This window comes from Coturnix japonica, chromosome 4 (assembly GCF_054131305.1).
Source record: "Coturnix japonica strain WE chromosome 4, WE-NBRP24, whole genome shotgun sequence".
In the NCBI taxonomy this organism is placed as follows: Eukaryota; Metazoa; Chordata; class Aves; order Galliformes; family Phasianidae; genus Coturnix; species Coturnix japonica.
In genome coordinates this window covers 34,278,248-34,305,952 of record NC_140666.1, presented here as the reverse complement: position 1 = coordinate 34,305,952, position 27,705 = coordinate 34,278,248, and the positions used below count along the sequence as shown (strand labels likewise).

At 45.7% G+C, this 27,705-nt stretch overlaps 1 protein-coding gene across 4 annotated transcripts; it reads left to right on the top strand.

Moving 5' to 3' along the window:
- The first annotated feature begins 173 nt into the window (after positions 1-173).
- On the top strand, positions 174-27,293 carry ELF2 (E74 like ETS transcription factor 2). Of its 4 annotated transcripts, XM_015861031.3 has the most exons (9): positions 174-391; positions 5,372-5,567; positions 6,543-6,708; positions 17,054-17,167; positions 18,094-18,267; positions 19,932-20,018; positions 24,255-24,447; positions 24,849-25,202; positions 25,572-27,293. In XM_015861031.3, exons 2-9 carry the CDS (start codon positions 5,496-5,498, stop codon positions 26,200-26,202), a joined length of 1,791 nt encoding a protein of 596 aa, XP_015716517.1. In that variant the 5' UTR covers positions 174-391; positions 5,372-5,495; the 3' UTR covers positions 26,203-27,293. The 4 variants fall into 4 exon arrangements, with proteins under 4 accessions (XP_015716517.1, XP_015716519.1, XP_085402548.1 ...); XM_015861033.3 differs by lacking the exon at positions 6,543-6,708 and having other exon boundaries at positions 255-391; XM_085546422.1 differs by lacking the exons at positions 174-391; positions 5,372-5,567; positions 6,543-6,708 and adding an exon at positions 12,511-12,680.
- The last annotated feature ends 412 nt before the right edge of the window (positions 27,294-27,705 follow it).

The following is a 27,705-nucleotide window of genomic DNA, read 5'->3' as shown; positions in this document are numbered from 1 at the left end:
GAGCCCGCACACGGCCGGCCGTTTCCCCCCAGGACAAGCCCCTGCAGAGCCCCGCACGGCGGTACAGCGGGGCGATGTGAAGCCGCCCTTTCCCGAGGCAGGCGGTGGCACGGCACGGCACGGCACGGCGCGCACCCTGAGCGGGGCAACGGCTCCTGCGGGCGCCTGCGCAGGGTCCGAGCGGCCGCGCATGCCCGCAGCTCCCCGCCGTGCGGCTCGAGCATGTGCAGAGGCGGCGCGGGGGGGCCGGGCAGGTTGAGCCGCGGCAGCCGCCCCGCCCGCCCTGGTCGCCGCCGCCGCGGGGCGGCCTCCGCCGTGCACGGGCGGCGCCCGGCCCCGCCCGCCGCCGTCCCAGGCGAGCGAAGGAGGCGGCCTCGACGCCGCGGGCACGGTAAGAGCGTGGCGCCGGTTCGCGGGGCGGTGACAGGCGGCCGCTCGAGGGCAGGGGGTCGGCGGCGATAGCCCGGGCGGTGCGCCGCGCCCGTTCTCTGCGGCGCTTTCGGTTTCCAGTGCCCGCTCTGCGGGCGGCTCCCGGCGCCTGTCAGCGTCGGCGCGGCCTGCGGGGCGGCGGGGCAGCCCTTGTTTACACGGGGCGCGGGGAAGATGGCAGCCCGGCGCCGGCCGCTCTGTCGCTCGCTGTCATGCGTGCTGGCCGAGCGGATCCCGGCCGGCCGCCCCCCCTTTCCCCGGCCCGGGGCGGGGTGCCCGCCGTCCTGCTCGTGCTTCGAGTGCGGGGCGCCCGGAGCCGTGTGCGTGCATCAGCCCTCGGCCGCTCCGGCACCAGCCCACGCGCTGCGCCGGGGGAATCCTCGGCGCTGCCAGGAGCGGGCTGCTGGTTATAGGGCGTCTGAGCGGCTCTGCTGTTTGTGACCTAAAAGGTGGGGGAACGGGGACTGCGTTTTGTGTCCTAACTTTGGACTGAAGCGGTGCGAACGCTGGCGTGTTGGAGAAAGCTTTATAGCGATGTGTTAGTGTACGTTGAAAGCTCCGTATGGGGCTTTGGTAAAGCTGCCTGTTTTATCGGGTGTCGAAGAACAGAGAGGTCTGGATCTGTGGTTGTTTGCGTGAACCGTTGCTTCCCGGATCCTGAGGAAGTGAAATACAAGGCTGCAGGTCCACGTGCCGTGGGTCTGAGCCAGGGTTCTCCGCACTCCGCCTATCTCCGTTGCTATCAGTTATTTCAGAAAGGTTCTGGGAGCGGGGCTCTGTTCTGAGGTTCCAGCAATGCCAGCCTCTGAAAGCCCCACAGCGTGAGGCTGTGCATCCTTGTGCTCCGCGGTCACTTAGGCTGGTGAGGGACTCTATCTCCATAACTTCTTGACTTGAATGTTCTTATCTCTTCGGCCCTTAGAACATCCTTTGTAAATGGATCCTGTTGTGTGCATGCCCACTTCCTCTGCTGTTGTGCTGGTTTGTTTTTAAACCCGCATCCTTAACTTTTTTCTTTGCGTTGATCCCTTCTCTTTTATTATGTAAAGCGATGAATAATTTTTCCTGAACTCTGGCCTGCTGGGCAGTAGAAACGGATGTTAAGGGCCAACAATTGGCACGACAGGGAGAGGAGGTCTGGTACCAAGCAGGGAGGTGAGGGATGAGGTTTCGGGACCAGTGGAAAGGGAGTCTGCTCATAGGGTAAAACATAGGAGGCTCCAGAAGAGGAGTGCTGAAGTCACAAAGCTTTCTGCAGAGTACCAGTGGTTTTTATGACATGATGAACTCGCATGTCCCGGGACTCATCAGCTTTAGCTACTGAGCTTCCAGAACAAACTTTGGATGGTCAGATTTCTCGTTCAATAGATATGGAAGTTGAGTTCCTTACTGGGTTGGTATGCTGTTAACTGGATCCAGTGTAATAATTCCTATGCATCCAGCAGTGGAGCGACTGCCCTGCGAGATGGGATCTCTGATACTTGGACACGTGTTGTGGCAGGACAGGACCACTCTCCTGTCTGAGTTCTTTCTCTGTATCCTTTGTTGTAGTTTATAAGGTGATATAACTAGCTCAGACTGTCTGTTTTGTTCTCCTGAAATGCAAAGATTGACCCACGTCAGCTTTTCGAGCCGACCTTGTGATTCTTTAGCTACAGAGAAGTTGTTTTTTCCTGCTTTTGCAGAAGCTTCTCTGATTTTAGACTTGTTCCGTGTTCCAAGGAAACACAGTGAGCTCACAATTTCTCCTGTCAGGGAAAGTGTCTTGGAAAGAACTTTCAGTCGGCAGAATGTGTTTTGTTTTGTCTTTTGAACAGCATTCTTGAAGTCTGTAGGTCTCAGGGTGAAAGCGGCTGTTGTACCCCTCAGGAGCCTTGTTGCAGTTAGTGGGATTCGGCAGTGATCTCAGCTGCTGCATTTCTGTGTGCATAACTGATTCTGCATTCAAGCCGACTTCTTTAGCAATTCTGACCGAAGCAAAGGAAGGCCTGCTTGAAAACACTGGTATGTGATAGTGCTGCTGGCCGCGGTCCTGCTCCTGCGGCTGTATCTATGTAGGTATCCGCATAAATCTATCCTTGGGGTTTTGGATGCCAACTGAATAAAAGGGAGACATTGTTCCAAGGGCTCTTACACATTTTCTGAGTGCTGCAGGAGCAGCTGCCTCCCATCAGTGCTACCCAGCGTTCCGGGTGTTTTTCTTGTTTTCTGTGTGGGTACAAGTGTGTGCAGCTTTTTTCAAGCACCGAGTTCTCTTTTTCTTTTGGTTGCTTACAATTGAAATAAAACTGAACCAACTCACAGATCTGTGCTCAGAGTTTTGTTTAGAGCCCAGCCTGGTGTAGGAGAGGTGATGTGCTACGCCATCTTTGTCATGCCAGCTCATCTACTTTAATGTTCTAATTCTTTTGAGCTCTGTGCTTGCTTCACTGTTAACTGGAGAGCAGTTGTGCACTGAGGGATTGACTTGAGGTTTTTGGTTTTGGATGGCTGTTACGTGCTCAGCACAGCTGTGGCATGCAATGTTTTAAACCTTGTCTGGTAGTTGCTGAAAGCATCATAGGAGTGGATTTGTTGTGGGGAGGTGCTTGGGTATGTAGCACAGGCCATTTTGCAATTCTAGTTTCTGAGGGTGAGAGCAGCTAGATTTCTTTCTGTTTTCCCACAGGTTATGTATAAAAAGACTTAGATATGATGCAGCAAAGCCCTTTTCCTTATTGTAAGGGACTTGATGGGGAGCAAGCCTAGAGTCATATTAGATTCAAGGTGGAGGCAGAAGGGTGTCCCCATGGGTGTGCTGCTCAGCGGCAGGGTGGAGAACAAATGCTTGGCTGCTTCCTTCAGCAAGAGATGTGTCTGCAGGAATCTATTGTGTGCACACCATGAGCCTACCAGGATGTGTGTTGTTCTGTCTGAGCACTGCTAAACCAGGCTGCAGTGCAGCTGGGTTGGTGGGCTGATCTCTTTTTCCACCCTGCCAGGTCGTTGAGTAAGTTACTGAATAGGAAGAGTCTCTGTGTAAAGTTGGAGTCCTGATTTCCAGAGACTGTTGATTCCTTTCCTGGACTGTTTTGTGTTATCTGAGTAAATATACCACCTTATAGTGAATGCAAAGGTGTAGCATCCTAATGATTCTTCCATGTATTTTCGCTTTGAGAGTTTTATTCATTAGAGATGTTTGCTGTAATTGGAAAGTGAGGATGATCAAAGAGCACATGTATTCTTACATGACCCCTAACTTTGCTTCTTTAGGTACATGTTTATTCACTTAGAGACAAATCAGTGCAGAAGTCATCTAAGCTTCTTCTACCCTAGGAGGCAAAGAAATACATTTCTTTCTTTCTGCTTTCTTTTTATTTATTTATCTATTTCCTGGACATAACCTGATCTAGTGTACCACATGAAGTGTTCTCTCTTGCTGCAGTGTGGCAGCTGTTTAGCCACCTGTGTGAGATTATCATGGATTCAATGTGACTGTACAGGACTCCTGGTCTAGTATACGAGTATTTACTTGCGTTGCTCTACAGCATGAGGACCAGTTTAGCTTTGTGATATACTTAGGCTATGCAAAGGTGCTGCCTGAAGCTCCCTCTGCTTTTGTATCGATGCGTTATTCCTGCAATTGCAGGAATAATGTTGGGGTTTGGAATTAGTTGGAGCCTGCGCTTCCATACTGAAATACATTTTCCATTTGTTGGATCCCTCTTTTGGGTTATGATTGTGCTTGGCAGTATTTCTAATGTGGATGTACATGGAAAAGTAGAAAAGTCTGTTTCCTGGTTGTTTTTTCCTTTTGTTTGGGTGTTTTTGTCTATGTTGGTCTTTGGAGTTGTATTACAATCATAGAATCATAGCCTATAAGAATATGGGTTGGAAGGCACCCCAAGGATCATCAAGTTCCAACCCCCTGCCACAGGCAGGGCCTTTGTCCTCTAAACCTGGTACTACACCAGGTTGCCCAGGGCCCTACCCAACCTGCTCTAATGCATTGATCTCAGCAGAGTTAGTTGCAAAGGTAATTGATACCAGATCAGCTTCTTATGTCTGACTATGTGGAATATGTGCTTCCTCCTGTACAGCTAAGAAGCTAAACTTCTTAGGCTGAATCTTGCAGTAGTAAACTGCTCCTCACAGCCAAGGGTTTATCTGCCTCTTGGAAAAAACAGGAGATAAGTGGGAACACTTACAATAAATATACAGCAGTTGTTAGAAACAAAGCTCTGCTCCTCAGTCTAGTCAGAAGAGACTGAAGAAGGTAGAGGTTGTGTAAGCTCAACGAGTCTGTGATTGATCCAACTGAGAGTGCTATGAAGTGAAACTATCTTTTTCAGACTCTTGACAATTTCCCCTAGAAAAAGGCAAAAGTGGTGCTGCTATAGTACTCTTTAATTTTAAAGATAACCATAGTTGAGAAAGCAGGTGTATATTGATGGGGTGTATGTAACATGTGGAATGCTGTACAAAGGCAGTATGGTTGAAAGTGTTATAATGAATCTATAGCTTTATGAGATGGCAGTGGAATCAATAGAAAAGAGAAAGTGTCCTTAAAAAAAAAAAACCAAAACCAAAAAAAAAAAAAAACAAAACAAAAAATGTATCCTAACTTAATAGAGAAACAGTAGCTCTACAAAGTGCTGGCTCAAATTGCATGTATGTATCTGTACCTCCGTAACTTTGTTGATGTTTCACATCCGGGAGAAATTCATGGTTGTTATTTATTATCTTTCTGCTCAAAGTCAGTCTGACAGCCTGACAAGTAAGCTCCATCTTTTCTGTATGGCAGTATTCACTGTTAGCTTTACCAAGGTCAGCACAATCTTTCTCTCATGTTCTCTGGTGCCCTTTCTTGATGCAGAGATGCAGCATGCAGTAACTTTCTTAAATGGTGAAAGTCTTTTGAATATCAACTGTGCAATTAACTTGAAATTATTTTGTGTTTCAGCCACCCTCGCCTAGCTGTTTAACAGAAGTGGATTGGGAATGTAAGCCTTTGATAACCTCAGCCTATCAGCATTATAATCTTTGGGATAGATAGCAGCTCCCAAAGCCTCTTCAGGGAATGCACCATGACATCAGCAGTGATTGACACTGGAGGCCCTGGCCTGGAGTTCGACAGCAATGGAATGAAAAATCACGAGGTTAGACAAATAAGTAGAATCTATTTACTAACACACTTTCTATCTTTCTATCCTAATTTGAAGGGAAAAGCTGATGTAAACTTGTATATGAAGTGGACTAGAGAGTGTTTACAGAGCAGACCACTTCTCAAGGATCTCTTACTAGATAGTTTTATTATTGCAGAGAAGTGGAAGTAGGAAGCTTCGAAGTCTGCAGTACAATTATAGACCGAGCTTCCATAATGAAATTAGATATTAAGCATCTCTTTAATTTAGAGTTCTCAGGTGTGAGTTAAAGTAGGGTCAGGTGAGCAAAATAGTAGAAGGACCTTTTTCAAACATTGTATTTCCTTGTATTTTGCATTGTTAAAAGGAAAAAAACAAATCAAACAACAAAAGCATTCTACTGTCCTGTAGGTTGCAGTAAATACTGTAGCTAGCAGGGTTCCACTCCTGCAACACTTGAGAAGATTAAATATACTGTCACAGATATTTTGATCCTTAAACAAAGAAAGGTAGGCATGTGGGTATCGGATTAGCTAGTTCTTTTATGGTAGCTTGCATACTTAATCCAAAACACGAATGTTTGTATGATGTAGGTCATACAAAGGTATGTTGCAGTATATGCACAAAGACTTGATTACATTTCATATGGAACAGAGGGGGGAGAAACACTTCATAAAGCTGAGTAACTTAAAAGCTCGGTCTTTTCCAATACCTTAAGATTTAAAGCATCAGATAACTTTTAAGTGCTTAGAGTCAGTAAAAAAGACCTTTGAGATTCAGGAGGATCCCTTGGGTGAGCAATAAGCTCTACTTTGTTTTTTTAAATCTATTCCTTTAGAAGAAAATTTCATTTGAATATCTTCAGAATGGTTAAAATTATTCAAAAAATACATAAAAGCATAAGAGGAAAACACTGATTTAGAGTTCAACAGTGCAGTATTTAGAGGGTTTTTTTGTTTTTTGTTTTTGTTTTTGTTTTCCTTTCTATAGGAAAATGAGCCAGTCTCTGAATTCCCAGCTGTGATTGTGGAGCCAGTTCCTAGTGCCAGACTAGAACAGGGTTATGCTGCTCAGGTCCTGGTTTATGATGACGAGACTTATCTGATGCAAGATGTAGCAGAGGAACAAGAAATTGAGACTGAAACTGTGGAAACAGGTAGAATTTATTTTTTCTTTTCTTTCTTTTCTTTCTTTTTTTTTCTTTTCTTTTTTTTCTTTTTCCTTTTTTTCTTTTAAGTAGAATTTCTTACTTTTAGAAGTCCCCAAAGAATGCTTTACGTTTACTCAGAGTTGAGATCCTGACCTAGGATCAGATCTATTAGCACTGAAGTTAATTGTACTTAATAACTTCAGCAGCAGCAGGACTGGGATTTGACAGGTAAAGGTGTCCCCTCAGGTTTAGGATGCTGTATTCTAGCAGTGTGTGCCCTCATAAGTAGGGTAATCTTCATTTGTGCGTTTGTTACCTATTTATGCTGGTGGTTAACTAGACAACTTAATCTGGAGTTCTTAAAAATCAGCTGAGCCAAGATCCTGGTTAGAATTTAGTTCTACAGTGTGTCTGAGCCAAATAACTGTAGGGTAGTTGCTTCCTTGCTTTTTCATCTGAGAGCAGTTTTATTGCTGGTTTAGTGGCAGGAGTGCATGGCTGAGGGGAATGGAACTGGACTGTCCTGTTATGGGCAAAAAGCCTGAAATTAATTCAAGCTATATGGTAAAATAAGTTACAAATGAAGAAAGGAGTAGAGCTGGGGCATTAAAGCACCTGACCTTTTCACAGAAAGGTACACGTATCTCTAAACCTTTCTGCAAAGCACATGCTCATGAGCTCTAAACTTTCTGAGGAGGATCACTGGCTGTTTGAACTGTCTGAAGAAATGAAGGTTGTGCTCCTACGAGAGCCTAGTGACATCTGCTTGTCAGGCTGCTGCTGTGCTGCAGTGGCTGCCACCTGCCCCATCTGCTTTCTTGTGCTACTCGTACTTGACAAACTTTGAAAAACATTTCCCAGTGCTAATTTTGCAAGAACAAGTAGCAGAGAAACAATAAAACCAAAATATTTTATATTTTGCTAGGATTAGCATGTCGATATGGCTCAGTGCTGGGACAGGGAACTGCAACCAAAGGGAGGAAAGACTCTCCTGGGCAATCTGTACTAAGCCCTTTGAGTGGAACATGGCTAGCTTATATACATACCTTTGGGCTGCTTAACTTAGAATCTGGATTCATGGTGTCACATAGGTAAAACACAGCTGGCTGACGCGTCTCACAGTTGCTTAGCTTAGTAGCACAGTAAATGTGTGTATTTCCATCAGACAAAGTAGGTTTAAATTCCAGTTTCTCCCTAAACAGTAGATGCAATTGCTCATACATTTCTGGAATTGGAATGTTAATCTCTCATGGCACTGCATCCAAAATCACATGCATCAACTTTGTAGGAAAGTTGTATGAACTAATTGTTCAGATCTTGGAATACTTCCAGTTCAATAAAATGGGGTTTGAATTAAATACACTAATTATAAGTTACATTAATGTAAAGGAAAGGTATGAAATGTGCCTTTTTTAGAAGTTATTTTTCACTACAGTGACAAAGCTTTTAAGATGGAGGTAAGTGGGAGGTGAGGGTGCTCTTCCCAAGAAACTGACTTTTATGAATTAAACCTGTAGCTGAAAGCTTTTAAGCACTCATATTTTGATACCTTCTGAATTAAGAAGGGTTGCTTTTTGAACATTAGGCATCCTGTTTTTTGTGAGTAAGATTTTGATAGCTTAATGACGAACAGTGCAGCAATCTTAGAATAAGGAGCTATTGCAAGTGAGCTCTCTATGTCTTTAAGTAGTATTTTCTGGTCTCAGCAAATTGGTGGAAATGCCAATTAAAAACTCATAGTAGTTCTCTAGGATTCTTTCTTTTTAGCTGCTGTTCAGAAGTATATTGAATATGTTCAGAAGGGAAGGAAGTATAAAGGCCCTGGGAAGCATTTACTTGGGTAACATTCTATTACAAGCAGTGGGCTGCAGGAATGTAAATTGGAGTGTGTTCTATTTCCATTTTCATCGTTAAAAGCCTTTGGTAGGAAGTATCTGGGTGTTGCAGATGTGGTGAAAGATGCTATCGTAGGTGTTAATGAGAAAGCAGACTAAAACAGATAAACAAGTCAAGATCACATATGAATGCTAAGTGTCCTTTGTGCTCAACATGACAGGGTGGCTGACATGGTTATTTGTCCATCAAACAGTCCACCCATAAAATCCATATCCTTCCAACTTTGAGAGAAGGATGTTGTGGGGGGCTGTGTCAAAGGCCTTTTTCTAAGGTATGGTTATCTATAGGCTCTGAGCTGACTGGGTAGCAGCCTTTCAGTATCTAAGGGGGAGCTACAAGAAAGAAGGACAGACTCTTTATCATGATCTGTGGTGGTGATAGGGCAAGGGGAAATGGCTTCATACTTAAAGAGGGTAGATTTATGTTGGATATGATGAAAAAGTCATTTACAATGAGGGTGGTGAGGCACTGGAACTGGTTGCCCAGAGATGCAGTGGAAGTCCTGTCCTTGGAGACAGACTAAGTCAGGCTGGACTGAGCTCTGAGCTACCTGAGCTAGCTGAAGGTGTCCCTGTTAATTGCAGGGGAGTTGGACTAGATGATGCTAATTGGACCTTTAAAGGGCTCCTTCCAACTTAACCGGTTCCGTGATTCTATGAGTGCTGATGATTTTTTATTTAATTTGAGGGGAGTATGCATATATATATATATATATATATATTCTCCTTTTGGACACTTTCCAGTCTCCCACTAACCTATCTTGATTCATTACTCAAGGATCATTAATCATAATTAATCAATTAACTATAAAAATTAATCCATGAGCTATAAAAGTAAAGACTAACAAGGTTTCCATGTGAAACAAGAAACACCAGCTGGTTCAAGTTCTGTTTTTCTGTCCCATTCCAGGAAATAAAAAGCTGCCTGTGTGCTAGGAATGGGGGAAAAAGCTTGATTAAAAGAGTTACCTAGGGAAAATGAAAGGCAAGGATTTTAATCTTTTCGAATGCCCATATATGACATTCTCAGTGGAAGTCAAAAGCCTTCCTGATGTTTTAAAGGGAAAGTGTAAGCCTTACATTAAAATACTATTTAAATTCATTTTCCTGTGCATGATGTCACTCTTAGGAGTAATCCCTTCAGGCTACTGGGAACAGAGTTGTTTATTGGAACAGTCAAAGTGTTTGTATCATAAGCCTTCTTAACAATTGGTTTATAATATCTAGATTTTGTTTGCTTCCACTTCCTGAGTACTTATCCATCCTTACAGTGATTAGCCCTTCACAGCAAAACCCGTGTAGTTTATGTAACAGCATAAGCTGCCATCCCTAAAGGAACAGCCTCTCTGAAATGAAGGCTTGATAGTTGTCTGCCATGATACACAACCCCTAACGTGGATGTGTATGCTAGTTAATGAGATAATCTAATGTTTGGGTTTACTCTACATGCAGATCTGAAAGTACCACAGACGTGATCTGCTGTTCTTGTGTGTGGATGATGCCATGTCTTTTAGCCACATTTCTTTAAATGTGATCAGAAGTCCTCCTTTGGTGCAAGCTGAAATTACACTGGGGGTAAAGATAGCAAAGTATCCTTCATTCTGTCCAGATGTGGTTTGATGACGTTGCTTCTTCCAAAAGACAAGTAGACATCCGGTGGATGTTGCAGTAGCATTGACATATTGTGGTGGTTGGTCTTTGTCTCCTTACCTGACAGCTTGATTGGAATTATTCTAAGTGGACAGCACTTTGCTGTGGAAGGCTGTGCTGATTAGAAACCAGAGTCTGGATGTTCTATGAACTGCATTAAACTCTCAGCTTAAGTTGGTGCCGTCTTCATCAAAAAGCTGAGATGATGCCCATTAGCCAGATAAAAGAAAAAAAATCAACCACGAAGCTTTGAATTAAGTGTGGAATACTTGCTCTACCACAAGGATTAAATGTCTCTAACACATCCATGGGTTTAGAATGCCAGTTAATTTCTCTTCTTGCATCACGTTGCTACTACACTGGTGTGAGTTCTCACCTTGCCAAGAAATCCATTGCATTTTTGCTAGCTGAAATATCAGCAAGGATGAAACAAAATGAGTTTCATGTGCTACTTTGTGTAGCTCTTGGAGCATTCCTGCTACAGACACACCTATCTGTTTTCAGTGACGCTTCTAATTCAGATGCAAAATTCAGCTGCAACTTAAAATTTGGGTCATTTTTGCTGGCATTTCCTTTTCTGAGATATTAATGGAAAGAGCAGGTGCAGGTGCTCTGTGGTTGATGTTTTCCTGTAGCAGTAACGGCCCGGTTGTGGTATTCAGTTCTTTCTAGATTTCAGGTTTCTTTCTTGCTGCTTTCAGTGCTCAAAGCAAAAACACAGCAATGCTAAGTTTTTTTTCTTGTTATAAAGCCTAATTTAATGTATGCTTTTCAGTCATAATTGTTATTTTCTATGGTAAATGTGAGGCTGATTGAATGACTTGCTAGAATGGGACATTCAGACTCGCATGCTCTTTTAAACTTCTAAGTCTAGTTCCAGTTTGGAGTAAGGAATTGTAGACTGTTGATCAAAGAGTCAGCCAATGCATTTTACTGATGGAAGCTGAGCAACTTTGTGTCTTGAAATCAGAATGCAGTATGTCATACGCTCATGCCAAGATGATTTTGGTGTAAGATAGTGGTAGTTATTGATTGAAAATATGGTGACAGACTCATAAGGAATAATGTCATTATAATTATTATATAACTGTATCCTTTGGGACATACCTGTCTGTCTTGTTCCACATTCACAAGAACTCACGTTGGTATTGAGACTTCTGTTATTTCGAGTGACTCCTTTCTATTTGCCTGCAGTATCCTATTTACTATGTGGGATCACTAACTGCCACATGAATAGTGAGCGCTAGGTGCCTAGGTCTACCCAACCTGATATGGTATAGTCAGATGACCTTAGCACAGCCCAGCCACCCTTCTTAGTATCTCCCAGCTTCTTTGAGGGGCAGGTTGTGTTTAGCTTGCCTTTATTTCTGCAGTTTTCTCTAATAGAATCCACAATGGATGCTAATTATTATGGTAATAGGCTGATGAAGGAGACTGCTGCACCCTCTTTCGTGTTTCTGAAATCTGTTTCTTTACAACAGAGGGTTGCAATGCAATAGTAAGAGCCGGCAATTCCATGGTTGCTGGCCTTCTCTGCCAAAGACTCTAAAGTGCACAGGGTTGGAGGTGTGCATCTGCTACAAATGCTCTTGAACTCACTTGTGAATGTATTGAATGGTAATTCATATGTGTCATTAGCCTTATTTTCAGTGTGGGCTTTCCTGAATGATGGAACACAGTTGGGTTTCTCTTCTTATTTCTGGCAGTCATTGCTTGTAGCACATGATAAGGTGAGAGTCTACCTGGAGGAGGCCTGGCTGCCTTGCCAGCTGAGCTTGTGTGAACTCATTGCAGTAATACACGGTGTATCCTAACAGGTTTGCAGAAACCTGCGTTTTATTTCTTCATTTATCTATCAGCAATGGAGGAACGTGGTCCTATTGCACAGTGTAACTATTTCTTTTCTCTTTGGGCCTCCCATCATTTTACAGAGTGCTCTCGCAGCCCTGTTGTTAGCCCGCTGTAGGCTTTAAAAGAGATTAAAAAGCACACGCTTGTTTTTTTTACCCCGATCGACTGTGGGTTCTCTTTTCTCCCCGCAGAAATAGTGAGATTAGATTAGCGTGACAAATCAATTAGCGCTCAGCATAAAATACCGCAAACCACGCGGTTTAAACACAAGGAAGCGCAGGGGAAAAGCTCGTTCCCTCCTCCGGGCGGGCTGGCTGGGCAGGGCTCGGTGCCCTCGCCGTGTCTTTCCGTGTCCTTGGGCCTGGCCCCGCGGGCAGCGCCGCTGCTGGAGAACGCGGCGGGGTCCCCCAGCGGGAACGCGCTGCCGGGAGGAGCGTGCGCTGCGCCGCCGCCGCTCCGCCGTGCGGAGGCTGAACCGAGCGCCCTGCCGCTGTGTGTGTAGCGAAATACGGGCGTGAAATCGCACTCCTATAACGCCGCGAGGGCGGCGGAAGGAGTACGGGGCCCTTAGAAGAATGTGAGGTGCTGAACGTAGCGGTTGCGGGGCTTTATTCCGAGCGCCGATTCGTGCTTCTCGCGTAGCTCGCAGGGATGCTACAACGGGACGGGAGGCGGCCGCCTGTAGCCGCGGCCGGTGTGAACTCAGCGCACAAAGCGGCCGCTCGGCCCCTGCGTCATCGAGGGAGGGTGGGAGACGCACGGCCGCGGTTGTTCCCGTGCGGTCTCTGCACGCGGTCGGGGCGGCGTGGCGGCACCCGGCGCGGGGCGTTTGTCCGTCCGTCCGTCCGTCCGTCCCCGCGGTGCGAGCGGCGCCGCCCCGCTGCGGGCTGGAGGCGGGCGGCCGGCGGGGCCCCGGCGCTTTCCCCCCGCCCGCGGGCGGCCCCGCGCTGCGGCGGCGGCGAGTGCCGGCGCGGCACTTCCTGTCTGGGGCCGGCGGCGGAAGGATCGCGTGCGCCGCCCCGCAGGAAGCGCCGCCGCGGTGCCCGCGCCGCCCGCCCGGCCCCGGCCCGGCGCTGCCTCCCGCCCGCCGCCCGCCCCGAGCCAGCGACCCGCAGCTCCCGCCCCGTGCGCCCGGCGGGCAGCGCCGAGCCGCGGCGGGAGCGGCAACATGGCGACCTCCCTGCACGAGGGGCCCACCAACCAGCTCGACCTCCTCATCCGCGCCGGTAAGACGCGCCGGGACGGGGCCGGGCAGCGCGGCGCGCCGCGGGCGGGCGGGAAACGGGCGGGAAGCGGGTGGCACGGGCGGCACCTGCCCGGCTCAGGGGCTCCGCCGAGCGCGCGGGGGGGGCTGCGGCGGCAACCAGGAAGCTCGCGGGCCGCCGTCCGCCCGCCTCCCGCCACGCCGCGCCGACGGGCCCGAACGCGCCGCGCGGCGCCGCGCTCCCGTTCCCGTCCCGGTGCCCTTTTAAACTCGGCGCGCGGCCCACGTGTGCGGCGCGGTGCGGGGCGGCCGCGGTCCCCATCCCCCCCGAGCGGCGCGGCGGAAGCGGCCCCGCGCCCCCCGCTTCGGAACGGGGGGGATCGAGGGGGAGGCGGCGGCCGGAGCGCGCCCAATGGAGGGCGGCGGGGCGGGGCGCGGGTGCCGCCAATGGGCGCGTGGCGGGCGGCGGAGCGGCGGAGCGACGCGGGTTGGAGGGGCGCGAGAGGACGCGGAGGGCGCGGGGTGTAAACACGGAAGTGGCGGCGTCGCTGCGCCGGGCGCACGTGGCCGGCACCGCCGGGCGGCTCCTGCAATGAGGCCTCGGCCTGTGCCCCACGGGCGCCGAGATGCCGCACTGAGATGTGGTGCTGAGATGTGGTACTGCCATGCGGTACTGAGATGTGGTGCTGCCATGCGGTGCTGAGATGTGGGCCGTAACGGGAAAGCTCAGCCCAGATTGTTCCTGTTTGCGGCCAGCTCCAACTTCTCCAGGCAGGCACAGAAGGATTGGTGTGCGGCTGGCAGTTAACGTTGCTCTCAGTACTGGCCTGACAGCGCTGCTGTTCGCTGTGCTCCTTTAAATGCTGTCAGGTGAACCCGGCGAACTCCTGCGAGGTGTTTTAATGCCCACAGGGCTGGTTCTGCCCACCATCCGTGCTTGGAATTGGGAACCCCTCATTGCAGCTTCGTGCCGGTGCCCGGCAGCATTAACGGATAAGCCGTTGTAAGCCTGGGGCTGCAGCTCTGTGGTGACCTTGTGCAGGTGAAGGGAGGTTGCTGCACCACAGCCTCACAAAGCTCTGTTTTAGAAACTACGGTCCAGCTCTTCCTGTGCCTTCATTCCTGTGCTCACTCCTGTTTTGGCTACACTGTTCCCAAAGGTGCATTTTGCTACTTCTTGCTGCGAAGCTCAGCTGCAGCCCTGTTGGGCTCACTTACCAACCAAGCTTGGCTTTTTGCAGCAGCAGCTGGGAACCCTGGATGCGCACAGCATTTGGGAATGGAGAGTGGGGCTGGGAGGTGTTCGGTCAGCATTGGAGATGGTCATCAGCTGGGCCTGTTCTCTTTTCCCACGTGAAAAAGAAGAGCTGCTTTCTTTTCTGGTAGGAACACACATTATTTTATAAACAGATTTTTTCTTCAAATGTGGTGTTTTCTTCTCCAAATGTGGTGTCCCACAGCTGTGAATGAGCAGACAGGCTGCTGCAGTGTGCCCATGTTAGCATGAGCTCTGGGAGTTGCAGGGATGCTGCATGGTGAGGATCCTCCATGATTTCCCATGGTAGTGTCTCTTGGCTACATTTTGTGTTCAGGTGAGCACTGCTGCTCCTCTGGGTGCAGTTCTCCCCCCACCTCTTATGAGGAGCACTCGCAGTGTTGTGGTACAGGGGGAGCTGGGCTGATGGCTCTGCCTTCTACACGTTCCACTCTCTTAGTGAGCCTGTCCCTCAGTGCTTGCCCTTGCTGTCATCTGTTAATAGGACATTTTAGAGAGTGACCAAAAGAGCTTTTATTTAAAATTGGCACTGAGCTGTGGACTGATGCTTTTCCCAGTGTGTTCAGCGCAGTAGGGTTACCCACTACATCTGACAGGTGCCTTGTAGCTCCCAAGGGCTCGGGCTGGCTCTCCTCTCTCCCTGCCTTTGCCCCTGCTCAGGTTGGCATGGTGTTGGAAAGGTGCAGAGAGGCGCCTGAATGACCTTGTTGCCCTTGTCCCAGATGTGCCAATCACCTCCTTCTTTGTGGTTGAGACTTCCCTTGGGAAGGGGAAATGCTCACTGTGGAATGTTGCCTGCAGGGCCGCTCTTGTGAGTACAGCTGCCCAGGGGCAGGGGATGGTCTCTGGGAAGGGCTGTCGGGAAGTGGGATGTAGCAGGTAACAGCCTGTCCTTTGGCACCGTTCTCCTGTCCTTTGGCACTGTTCTTTGTGCCCTCAGGGTAAGCTTTTGTTGTTGCATTGTGCTGGAATGCCAGCCTTATCAGGCACCTACTGCTGCAGGAGATAAAGCCCCCTAAATAGCATCTGGGCAGGGCTGTGGCAAAACGCTTAGAGGCAGCTACGTTGGCTTAGTGCGGTGTTGCATTCTGCTAGAAGTTTTGTTTTCCAGGTGTTGTTAACATCTGTGCTTGCTTGCTTGCTGCTAGTCCTTTTAAACTCCGATTTGCTAGCTTCTCCCCACGTGTTCCTGCACTAATCTGTTTCTGTAGGGTTTCCTGAGGCAGAAGTAGCAGCAACGGTATTTTCGTGCTTTCTACCATGCAGCCATCACCTTTTGCTCAGACGTTCTCAGTAACAGGATAGGTGCCTCAGGGCTCTCGTGGAGAATGCTCACTGAGTGCCCCTCGGATGGCAGGGGCTGCCGACAGGTGACCTCGCTGCTGCTAAAGATAGCCTGGCTGCTGCACTGGGCACCCAGAGAGACACATTGCCTTAAATGGTGAGCTGAGCTGCAGGAGCCGGCACCTTGTGCTGCGGTGACATGGGGCAGGTGGCTGTGCTGCCTGGGGCCCTGCATAGCTGCCCACACAGCAGCACCACAGCAGCACACAAGCTGGCATCCAGAATGCATGGGGTTCCCTTCTTTTTGGTGTTGCTCTGGGTCCTGATGGTCTGCCTTGTATCCAAGTTCAAGTGTGTTCTCCTGGAGTTACTTTATATTAGCTTTATTTCACTGCTTATCATTCATGAGCTTTCAGAACTTGAAAAAGGAGTTTTTTTTTATCCTAATCCCTCAGCTGTTGCTTAAGCGAAAGCACCTCCTTGTATTTGAATGCATTGTGGTCCTGTTGTTTTCTCATTATCAACTAGGCCTGTTAAGCCCAGCTTGCTGATGTTTTCAGCATTAGGAAACAAGATATCACTGTTTGGCAAATTAATTTTGTATTTATATATATGCTTTATCTAAATAGACTGAAAATCTGAAGAGAAGTGATGTTTATATTTCAATGGGATCATGACTGGAGTTGGGTTTGCTTCTCTCTCCTGTGTCATTTTACAACCATCTTCATTACGGTCCGGTTTATTTGGCTTAAATAGGAAGCAGAAGAGAAACCCCCCAAGTCTGTTCCTGTGAGCTTTTGAACTCCTAATAGAAACAGGGAGCTTGGCTGCCAGCCAGAAATCTCAGAATTGATAGTGTTGGTTCTTGTTGGCTGCTTGTCTCATGCCTTCCTTAAACATTTCTATTGGCAGCAAAGTGTAAAGGTGTGAAGACACCGGACAGCTTCTTGATCTTTGTGTTTAAGATTGAATAGCACTGTTGTACAGCGATACGTATGGACTTGAGCCTGGAGGTGTCCAAGGCCAGGCTAGATGGGGTTATAGGCAACCTAGTCTAGAGGGAGGTGTCCCTGCCTATGGCAGGGGGCTTGGAACTAGATGGTCTTAAAGGTCTCTTCCAGCCCAAACCATGCCATGATTCTATGACTTGTATGACTAACCTGGTCTCATGACACTTCTATTCTTCTGCAGTGGAAGCATCAGTTCATGGAAGCAATGTACACTGCACAGATAAGACAATTGAAGCTGCGGAGGCCTTGCTTCATATGGAGTCTCCTACCTGCCTGAGAAATGCCAGGAGTCCTGGTATGTCAGCTATGATTTCTGCTCTGTCAGCAGTTTTTCTTTCCACTAACCAGTAAAACAACCATCCTGTAAGAAGCATACTTACAGGTAGTATCATTTACCTGAGAAATGTTGGGTGCACATCCTTGAATAGCTACATATTTAAAGTGGACTTTTCCATCTAAATGTAAGGAAATGCTTCTTGATCGTCCTGGTGATGGAGCACTGACACAGGTTGCCCAGAGAGATTGTGGAGTCTCATCCTTGGAGATCCTCAATAACTAACTTGAACATTATGGTCACCCTGCTCATGGCCTCCGCGCTTGAGCAGAGGTTGGGCCAGGTGGTCTCAGGCAACTCATCCTACTAAAGTTGTTCAGTGATGCTATGAACCTGACATTTTGCTTTGCCAGGATAGTTACTTTAAGGGAAAATGATTGTCATTTGTTCTTCTGTTTTGGAAAGAACATCTGAATACAGATTGTCGTTAATTGCTACCAGTTTAAAAACCCAAAAGTCAGTGTTGATGACTCCTTTATCTTCTTTCTGAAGTTACTTAATATATATTGGATGAAATTGTGGTTGGACTGGAACCCAAAAGCTATAAAGTAGGAAATGGAATTTGGGATGGAAGCCAGTCCAGTCTCTTGGTCCATAATTAACTAAGGATCAAAGATTGAGCACTTAATTTTCTTCAGTTAAAATTGAATTCAAAGTTGAGCTTAAATTAAAACAGCATTGCTTTGATAGAATTATGTTATGCCTAACAGTGATTGCAGGTATGCATGTTCTGGGGAGTGGACTGATTTTCTTCATGGCAGTTCGTTGGAATTGAATCTTGCAACATTTTTGCATGTGCCTTGTTTAAAACAATGTCATGTAAGAGAGGTTGGAATAGTCAAGTAGAAACCCCGTAACACACTTTTTTCCTTCTTTTCCTCTTGTAGTGGAAGTTCTGGTCCCTCCTTGTGTGTCAACCCCAGAATTCATCCATGCAGCCATGAGGCCTGATGTGATCGCGGAAACTGTGGTAGAGGTGCCAGCAGATGAATCTGAACCAATGGATTCATCTCCTGTTCTAACATCCCCTGATATCCACGAACGAATGAAGAAGAAAAAAGGTATGTGTGGCTCCTCATAGCAGCTACTTGAGTGTTTATTTCTTATACAGATGGCTACAGATGGTGCAATTGATGTGGATGCAGCTAGGTTAGATTAGCTGATTTCTCTGCTCTTGTAATCAATGGGTTCAAGTCTGAAAGGTCAGTTCTTAGAGAACAGGCCTGTGACAACAACTAAAAGTAGTGAGAGTGTGTTTCACCAGCTGTTAAGGAAAAGGATTTCTTTCTTTGCCTTGTTAAGTAAAGTCTGCAGAGTGGTGGAAGGGTAAAGAAGGATTCAGAAAGGACTTGAAGGAGTCTTCAAATGGAACAGTAGGAAAGTTACTAGCTTACAAGAGCAAAAATTGATTTACAGAATCAGTACAATGTGTTTCTGGTGAGAGAGGTATCTTGTTTGTCTGATTGGTGTGTCTTGAAGGAGGCACTAATAGGAACAGTGGACTAGGTCTAAGGGTTCAGCTACCAAATGAGATGGCTCTGAATGGTTGGTATGTGTCTGGTCTAGCAGTTTCCTTACATGCATGTGTGTAATTCACTTAACCATAGGAGCGCTTTATTAGAGCTTCCAGACATACGTATGCAGAGTTGCTTCTAGTTTAGGGGAGAAAAAACTGCAGTGTCAGGATAAAGCCGTATACAGCTGAGGTCTACAAGTCTGAGAGTTGATGTAGTCACGTGCTCATAACTACCTTAAATGACATAGGCAGGAAAATAATGACAGTGCTTTGTTATAGCTGTATGTTGGGTTAAAACCATTTCTTTATTTTTTTTCACTGTCTGAATAGTCATTACCAGGCAGACTATGATACAGGGCTACTCTCAGAAAATTGAAAGCGTGTAAGGTCATTCAGATACAGCAACAGAATGTTAACTTCGATCATCATAATTAATGCTAGTTGAATTCAGCATTTATTGAAGAGTATTGTTCATCAGCAGAAGATAATGCTGTTGTTTCTGAGGAAAGAGAGGTGCTTACTGCTGCTTTCATCAAAGTGACGGTAGAAGCGAGGGTTGTTTATAGTTTGCTGCTCTAGGTTATGATCCTCTTCCCTGCTTGGGCCAGTTTACCTCGATGGAAAGGTCACTGGTGTGTAAAAGGGTGAGGATTTCCCTGACATGGGAACACAGCAGGGGGCTGTGGGGGCAGGGAAGCTTTGGTACCACCCTGGGACCTGCATCCCAGGGGCTGCACACTGCCTGTAGATTTAGTGGGCAGGTGTGGAGTGGAAGTGGGACTTTATGATTTCAGCTGTAGAGTTTTGGTGGAAAACTAATGCTTTGATGGGCACGTGTGCTAGAATATTGAAAACAAAGCAGACAGAAGTGTGGTAGGTTCCAGAATGAAAGAGGCATGTGACTAAGGGAATGCAAACACAATGAGTTTACTTCATATATGTGGTGTGCGTACTTCACCTGCCGGTTACTCATCTGAAATGAGATTAAATCTGCCTATGAAATAAGCGGACAAATGATGCCTTATATAAATGATGTGCTATAGTTGTAATCTAAGTATGTTAATTTATCCATACTTGAAGCAAAGAAATAGCATTAAAAAAAGGCACAAACTGCTTCTTTCAGCAAAATCAAACTATAAAATGCTGCTGTTCTGCGTATGATTAATACTTTTTTTTAATACTCTTTTTTCCTGCTTGTTTTGTGTGCAGCTGGCCGTAAACCCAAGAGCCAACAATCGACTATTTCAGATGGATCTCCAGACCTAGGGATAAGGAAGAAACCTAGAGAAGGCAAAGGTATAATTTCACATTGTTAAATCTAAGATCATGTCTGTCATAGGTAAAGCTAAGATCTTGAAAACTTTGGTGGGTGAACTTGCACTGACTTCATTTGGTCTCAACTTTATTTGATGTCTTTGCATTTGTTGATGCAAGATGTAGTACAAGGATGTGCCTAACTCCTCTGAGTGCCCTTTGATGCACTCTGCCATTAATAGACCTGTACATTTTCATTTGCTTTGCATTTATTGCCTCACACTGTCTTCTGTGGTGTGTGCTAACTTGTTGCTAGGCACATCATTTGTTAAGCTCTTGCTGTAGGACTTACTCGCAAGTAGAAGCAGCTTATGGGCATTTGTAATGGTGAGGGTTGGAAGTGTGTTTCCTTAATTGATTTACAAACTTCAGTGGGAATGTGTTGCTTGACTAATAGATGCAAATTGGATTAAGGGTAAAAACAAACGATGGTATGTTTCTCTGCTGCTTGAGCGGGAACTTTTGTGCAGAAGAGTCATTCTTCTTATTGTTCCTCATGATGAAGAGTCCTTTCTTAGTTTGCAAGTCCCAGCTTTTCCCCTAGATGTCAGGCAGACTCACAGCTCCCACTCACAGGTTACTGTTGAACTGCAGTACGGCGTATCAGCTCCTAGCCCTGCCTGTGGGTGCAGAATGTGGATCTTGTTCCCAGCTAACTTTACAAAGAGTTGTAAGGAGGTTGTCCTACAGCTAGGAGAAATAGCATTTGAGTGACTGTCAGTAGCAGCGTACCAGCTGAAAGACCATGCAGTTATCAGCACAAGAGCTGTTATTTCAGGATTTGTTTGAAAGCAGAATCTCTGCTATTTACGTCATTCCTTATCTCGGGACAGCTCCTGAGTCGTGTTTGTGAACAGGCTAAGGAAGAATGGATGCCTGCTCATGGAAGCTGGTGCAGAAAATAATTAAGTTGCTATGCATCAGTCACTGCTGGTGCCTTTGGTTTTTGCTTTCTGATGTCTGGAGAGCATTTGTAATCTGCCCTAATTGCTGCAGAAATGATTTGGAGAAAGGAGGCTGTGTTTGTGTCTCTATCAGTGATTTCTCCCTTAACTGCTTTATGAAGCGTGGGATGTTACTACTCCTTTTTTTTTTCCCCCAGTTTCTATGGGTGCTTATGATATGCTTATGTTTGTTGTTCTCACAAGGTATCTCAGTCCACAGCTGGCATAAAGGACATTTTCTTTCTTCATGAAGGTTCACTTCAAGTCCTTCAAAGAAAATTTTGTTACTGGCTTAATGTTTTTTGCTCTTTCTTTCAAAAAATAATTTGCTGTGTGCAGGCTGTTTTACATGTAGCATGTTTCTGGAAAAACAGGAATTATTGCTAGAGCTGAGTGCTGTCAGCAGAGTCACGGAGGAGGAGAACAGCTGGTTGTACACAGTTGGGAAGGGGTGGCTTGTTTTCCATGTAGGTACTTCTTCCTTTGTGCATTCTGGACGCAGTACAAAGTAAAGCAACTGTAGATAATGAGCTTGAGTTTGTTAAATCGAGGGAACTGAAGATGCTTTTGTTTTTAATTGGGATGAAAGTACTAGTATTTGTCCTCACGTAGAAGATTGACAGTTTATATCTGGCTTTTCTTCCCTTATTTCATTTTTGCTTTACTTAAGTGCTCTTTTTAAAGTGTAGGCAGATAGCATAAAGCTGCAGCAGATTTTTTCCTTCAGCTGGAGGGAGCAGAACTGGCCTTGACGGTTTCTGTACAGGTGCTGGTACGAATGTGACAGTTTGTTGATGCACGCAGTGCCTTGTATCATTCACATGCTTTCTGGCCATTAGTCCTTTTATTTTGAGACTATGGCTGACACCTTGAGTGGCGTTCCCCAGGGGTTGGTACTGGGCCCGATGCTGTTCAGTATCTTTATTGATGACCTGGGTAAGGGCATTGAGTGCACCCTCAGTAAGTTTGCAGATGACACCAAGTTGACAGGCAGTGCTGATCTGCCTGGGGTTAGGAAGGTCCTACAGAAGGATCTGGACAGGCTGGAGTGCTGGGCTGAGTCCAGAGGGTTGAAGTTCAACAAGACCAAGTGCCAGGTCCTTCACTTTGGCCACAACAACCCCAGGCAGTCCTACAGGCTTGGGGCAGAGTGACCTGAACAACGTACAGAAGAAACGGACCTGGAGGAGTTGTTTGACAATAGGCTGGACATGATCCAGCAGTGTGCCCAGGCGACCAAGAAGGCCAACAGCATCCTGGCTTGTATCAGAGAGAGTGTTGCCAATAGGAGCTGGGAGGTGACTGTACCCTTGTACTCAGCCCTGGTGAGGCTGCACCTCAAGTACGGTGTTCAGGTTTGGGTCCCTTACTACAGGAAAGATACTGAGGCCTTGGAAAGTGTCCAGAGAAGGGCAGTGATGCTGATGAGGGGTCTGGAGCACAAGTCTTAAAGGGAGTGGCTGAGGGAACTGGGATTGTTCAGTCTGGATAAGAGAAGGCTCAGGGGAGACCTTATAGCTCTCTACAGCTGCCCGAAGGGAGGTTGTGGTGAGGTCGGGTTGGCCTCTTTTCCCTTGTCACTAATATAGGATGAGGGGGAATGGCCTCAAATTGCACCAGAAGAAATTCAGGTTGGAAGTTAGGAAAAAACTCTGAAAAAACTCTGCTGGAATGGGCTGCCCGGGAGGTGTTGGAGTCACTGACCTTGGAGGTGTTCAAGAAAAATTTACAGGTAGTACTGAGGGACAGGGATTAGTGAGAAATATTGGTGATAGGTAGATGGTCTTAGAGGTCTTCTTTAACGTTGGTTATCCTATGATTCTGTGATTAAATAACAGACAGTTGTACTGGCCAGCTAGTCAGAAAATAAGTATTTGACTGTGCCAAATTGCTCTATACTGAATGTAAGGTAGGTAATAATTGTGTTGGACACAGTGTGTTCTTAAGGTATATTGACGATCCTTGGACCTTCCAGGCATGGAGATGAGTACTACATACTACTGAAGAATGCTCCTGTCTCACTGTCAAGATGTAATGTGTGTTTATGTCTCTCGTAATGGATTTTGGATAAGAGCAGCATGAATGTAAATCTGCTCAGATAATACATTTTATAGTCAAGTCTTTTTCTCCCTCAGAAGTCCATAGGTTTGGATTCATAGTATTAGGAAAGGATAGCTTTCTAGGGAGAGAGGATTAAAAATAGTTCAAAGTTCTGTTAAACATTTATAAAGTTAGCTTTTGTGCTAAATGTAAACATAGTTGGCAAAGCAGCATGCCTCTAGTATTGCTGGAACTTACTGGTACAGTAGACATCCTCTGAGTAATGTAACTATTCCACAGCCCTCATGTGGTAAAACATTATTCAGGACATTAAGAGTTTGAAGAAAAAAGGAAAAAGTGTTGAGTCAGCAGCTTTGTTCCAGCAGAAAAAATAAGGCACTTTCAGGAATGATTTCTCTTGAAGGTCACTTCCATTTCTGCTCTTGCAGACCTCTATAGGATTTGTTGGTGAACCCAGGAATTCTGTTTCTAAGGAGCTATGAGGAAAACAAAAAAACAGGATCAATTTCAAGGGATACACTGCAAGTTAATATTTTTTCTCTTGTAGAAGTCTGTTGGAAATGGGAACATACGTTATGTGCAATTATGAGGACTTAAAACACTTAGCATCTGGCAAACACCATGCTGAGATTAATAAGTTAGGGAAGATTCTTCTGACTTGATAAATGAAATGAGAAGAATGATATAAAAAGCTGCAAGAGTTTATTTTGTCAGAATTATCCTTCACTTCCCTAAGATACAGCATTAAGGTTATCCAGGATGATTCCGGGATTCTGAAGTACCCTTCTTGACTCTTTTTCTCATACAGATCGCTCTGAAATGCAGTGGAAGCTGAGTTTTGATTTTACTTGATTCAGTACTTGGTGTTTATTGGAGCATTTACTAAAATGTGCGTAGTCTGTCTCTGAGCAGTAGGTTGTAGTGACTTGGAACACCCTCCTATACTTCTTTTTACTTCTCAAGAACTGAGAATGTGGAATCAACGAGGCTCCTGTGCTACACAGCAGATCACCAGGATTAGCTCCTTTCAGAATGTAAACATTTATGAAGGCTTTGCTAAACAGAATGAATGAATGCTTGCAGGTTACATTACATACCATCCTCTGCGTAGCCTTTGCCTGTAATTTAGGTCATTTGGAGTTAGCTATATATGGAGAATTTTCTGCTGTCCTTGAAAGCGGATTTCTAATGTTCAAATGCTTTCTGATTGTAGGAAATACAACGTACTTATGGGAGTTTCTTCTGGACCTTCTCCAGGACAAAAATACTTGTCCTCGTTATATTAAGTGGACTCAGCGAGAGAAGGGAATCTTTAAGCTTGTGGACTCGAAAGCTGTCTCCAAACTATGGGGAAAACACAAAAACAAACCTGACATGAACTATGAGACCATGGGAAGAGCTCTGAGGTAAAATCTTAAGCTGCTGAATTCCTACTGCAGTTTTATAAACGACTCTTAAAATCCTCTAGTCTAAATTGAACACTATAAAAATAGTACAGGTTCTGAGGTGTTAAAAGCTTCTGCCCTTTTGCTGACTTGGCTGATGAAAAAGCAGCAGTTTTGCAGTTCTTGTTGCTTTTCATATTACCAGTTAATTTGCAATTTACCTTCAGAGATTTGTGTTTAAAAGGTCAGATTTTTTTTAAGCTAGATATTTGAGATGCTCTGGCAGCATGGTCTGCCAGCTTCTTGCCATACCTTCTTACGTTTTATTTTTGGCTGTGGTTATGTTAAATTTTCTTGCTAGCACAGAATGAGTTTTCTTTAAAATCTGTATCAGTTACTACTTTACTGTACTTCTCTTGCAGATACTACTATCAAAGAGGAATCCTTGCCAAAGTTGAGGGACAGAGGCTTGTTTATCAGTTTAAGGAGATGCCAAAAAATATAGTCGTCATCGATGATGACAAAAGCGAACCCTGCAGTGAAGATTTGTCAATGCCTACGGATGAAAAGTCATTGGAGAGAGTGTCTTTATCTGCAGAAAACCTCTTGAAAGCAGCAACCTCTGCACGTGGAGGGAAAAACTTGTCTCAATTAAGCTGTACCAGAACAGAAAAAGCAGTCACCAGAGTGGTGAATATTGGCTCAGCAGCACACGATATATCATCATCTCGCCCCTCAACAACCACTACTACTGTCCCAGTGTCGTCAACTCCCAGGTTTGTATTGATGTGGCTTAGGCTTCTTTTTCACCAATGAATGACAAGCAGTTTTTTGGTTGGGATGCTGTCTTTATTACTTTACATGTTGGAAGTCTTCTCTAATGTATAAGCAGCTGTGTAATGTGATAGAATACTGTGAAAGTGTGGTTTATGAGACAGAGCTGCCCATCAGCATGCTTGCCTTCAAGCATATTTTAAAGTTACGTAGAGATGGATGCTGCTCAATCTACGAACACCTGTTTTGAGATGGACAGGAGGTTTTTGTCATTGTTTTTAAAGAACCAGTTAGAAATCTGCAGATTTGGGATTTACGTAGACCTGTTTTCAGCTCCATCGGTTTAAATACACAACGTTTGTATTTTGCAGGACTGTACGTGTGGCAATGCAAGTGCCTGTTGTAATGACCTCCCTGGGACAGAAAATTTCTACTGTGGCAGTACAGTCAGTAAATGCTGCAGGGTCGCCGTTAATTACCAACACAAGTCCAACAACGGCAACGACTCCAAAGGTAGTAATCCAGACAATCCCTACTGTGATGCCAACCGCTGCCGAGAATGGAGACAAAATCACCATGCAGCCTGCCAAAATCATTACAATCCCCGCCACGCAGCTGACACAGTGTCAGGTACAAACAAAACCAGGCCTGACTGGGTCGGGGAGCATCAACATCGTTGGAACCCCATTAGCTGTTCGAGCACTAACCCCGGTGTCTATAGCTCATGGGACACCAGTGATGAGACTATCGGTGCCTGCACAGCAGGCGTCCGGCCAGACTGCCCCCAGGGTTATTAGTGCAGTAATAAAAAGCCCAGAAGTTAAATCAGACACAGCGGCTGCGACACAAGAACGTGAAATGAAAACGCTGCAGCTCTTACAGGAAGAGAAGATGGCAGATGGGAGCAAGACTGTAACCCACGTAGTAGTAGTTAGTACGCCCTCAGCTATCGCGCTTCCTGTAACAATGAAATCAGAAGGAATCGTAGCGTGTGAGAAGTGAAGAACAGGTTGCTTCCAGTGTGGACTTAGAGACTGTTACTGTTTTGCTTAAACTGACATAATTGGGGAGGGAAATGGAGGCGATCACCACGTCAAAAAGGCGAGTTTGGAAGTGTAAAAAAACATGCGTTATATTGGAGACTCAGTGGGGAGAAAATGAAATATTTTCCCGTGTTTCAGTGGGAATGGAACCACATTGCTATGCTGACAGAAACGGCCTCTTCCAGTCAGGAGACAGCTGAACCTATGGAGAAGGAACGATAGAGAGACTGAAAAGGGACCAAACAGTTCACTACGCTGTCACAGCACACTAAGACCTGAACACTAAAACTGATTTGTGTGAGAGGTTTGCCTTGGTTTTGGTTTCTGGGGGAGAGGAAAGTTTCATTTCTAGAAATGGCAAAGCTGATGGAATTTTATATGCATACCAGCAATCACTACTGTGTGCCCACAGTACTCAACTGGTGCTAAGTGAAAACCTCTGCTACTAGGTATTGTAGAATGTGAAATAAAGGAGATTGAAGAGCTTCTAAAAGAAGACGGAGACCTAGAGGGATTTTTGTATCATAGCTTAAGCAGATTTAAAATGAAAGCCTTAGACTGATTTTCAGTTATCTTTCTCGAAATAAGCTAACGGCTTGTTTGTTTAAAGCTTTTTTATTAAAACAAATTTTTTAAAAAATCTTGTACCTAGCACAGTATTGTTATAGAATTACATGTAACATATTTTGTATGGTAGGTAAAGTCTGTCTGAATTTCTTAATTGTGGACAAAATAGCAGCAGGCCTCCGGCCTTTTGCTGTAACATGCCTGTGTCTCTCACTTAGCCTTGACATCTGTGCATACATTTCAGTTTCAGCTCTACTCTGTCACTTGAAAGGTCACACCCAGCATGAGCTTTTGTCAGGTAGTTCTAAACCTGTAAATTTTGTTTTGTTTTTTTTTTTAGTTGAAGTTAAGAGGGAAGTACCAGTGTTCAGAATGAACTATAATAGTTTGTATATTCAACATTTGAAGTATATTCTATTTTGTTGTACTCTTGTTTCAAAGTGTATTCAAGTAGGTTTTACTGAAATATAGAAATGAAATTTGTTTTGTCTGCTTTCTGTTTTGAACTTTTTCCTTTCAGCAATTTGGTCCTTTTTCTGCTTATTTGACATAGGCCGGGCATTCAGCCTCACAGAGCTGGGGTTGTGTGGAAACTCAGAGCTCCCCAGCACTCTGTTATTCCACGTGGCTGACAGCTCTCCTACACAGTGCACTGAAATAAGTTTCGTCGAAGTATTTGAGAAGCCTGCAGTAGTTGACTTCTAACAGGGGTCTCATTTTCTAAGCTGTTTTAGCATGGTCAGCATACTCAGTGTTCTTCCATTGTGGCTAATTGGACAAGTACTGGAGTGGAGTAACTTGAGTAGCTAGGATAGTGCTGCCCTCCAGCCAATAACTTTCTGTGCACTCTCATTTGCTGCAAAGCAAAGAAAACAGGGTTTGCTTAAATGACTCT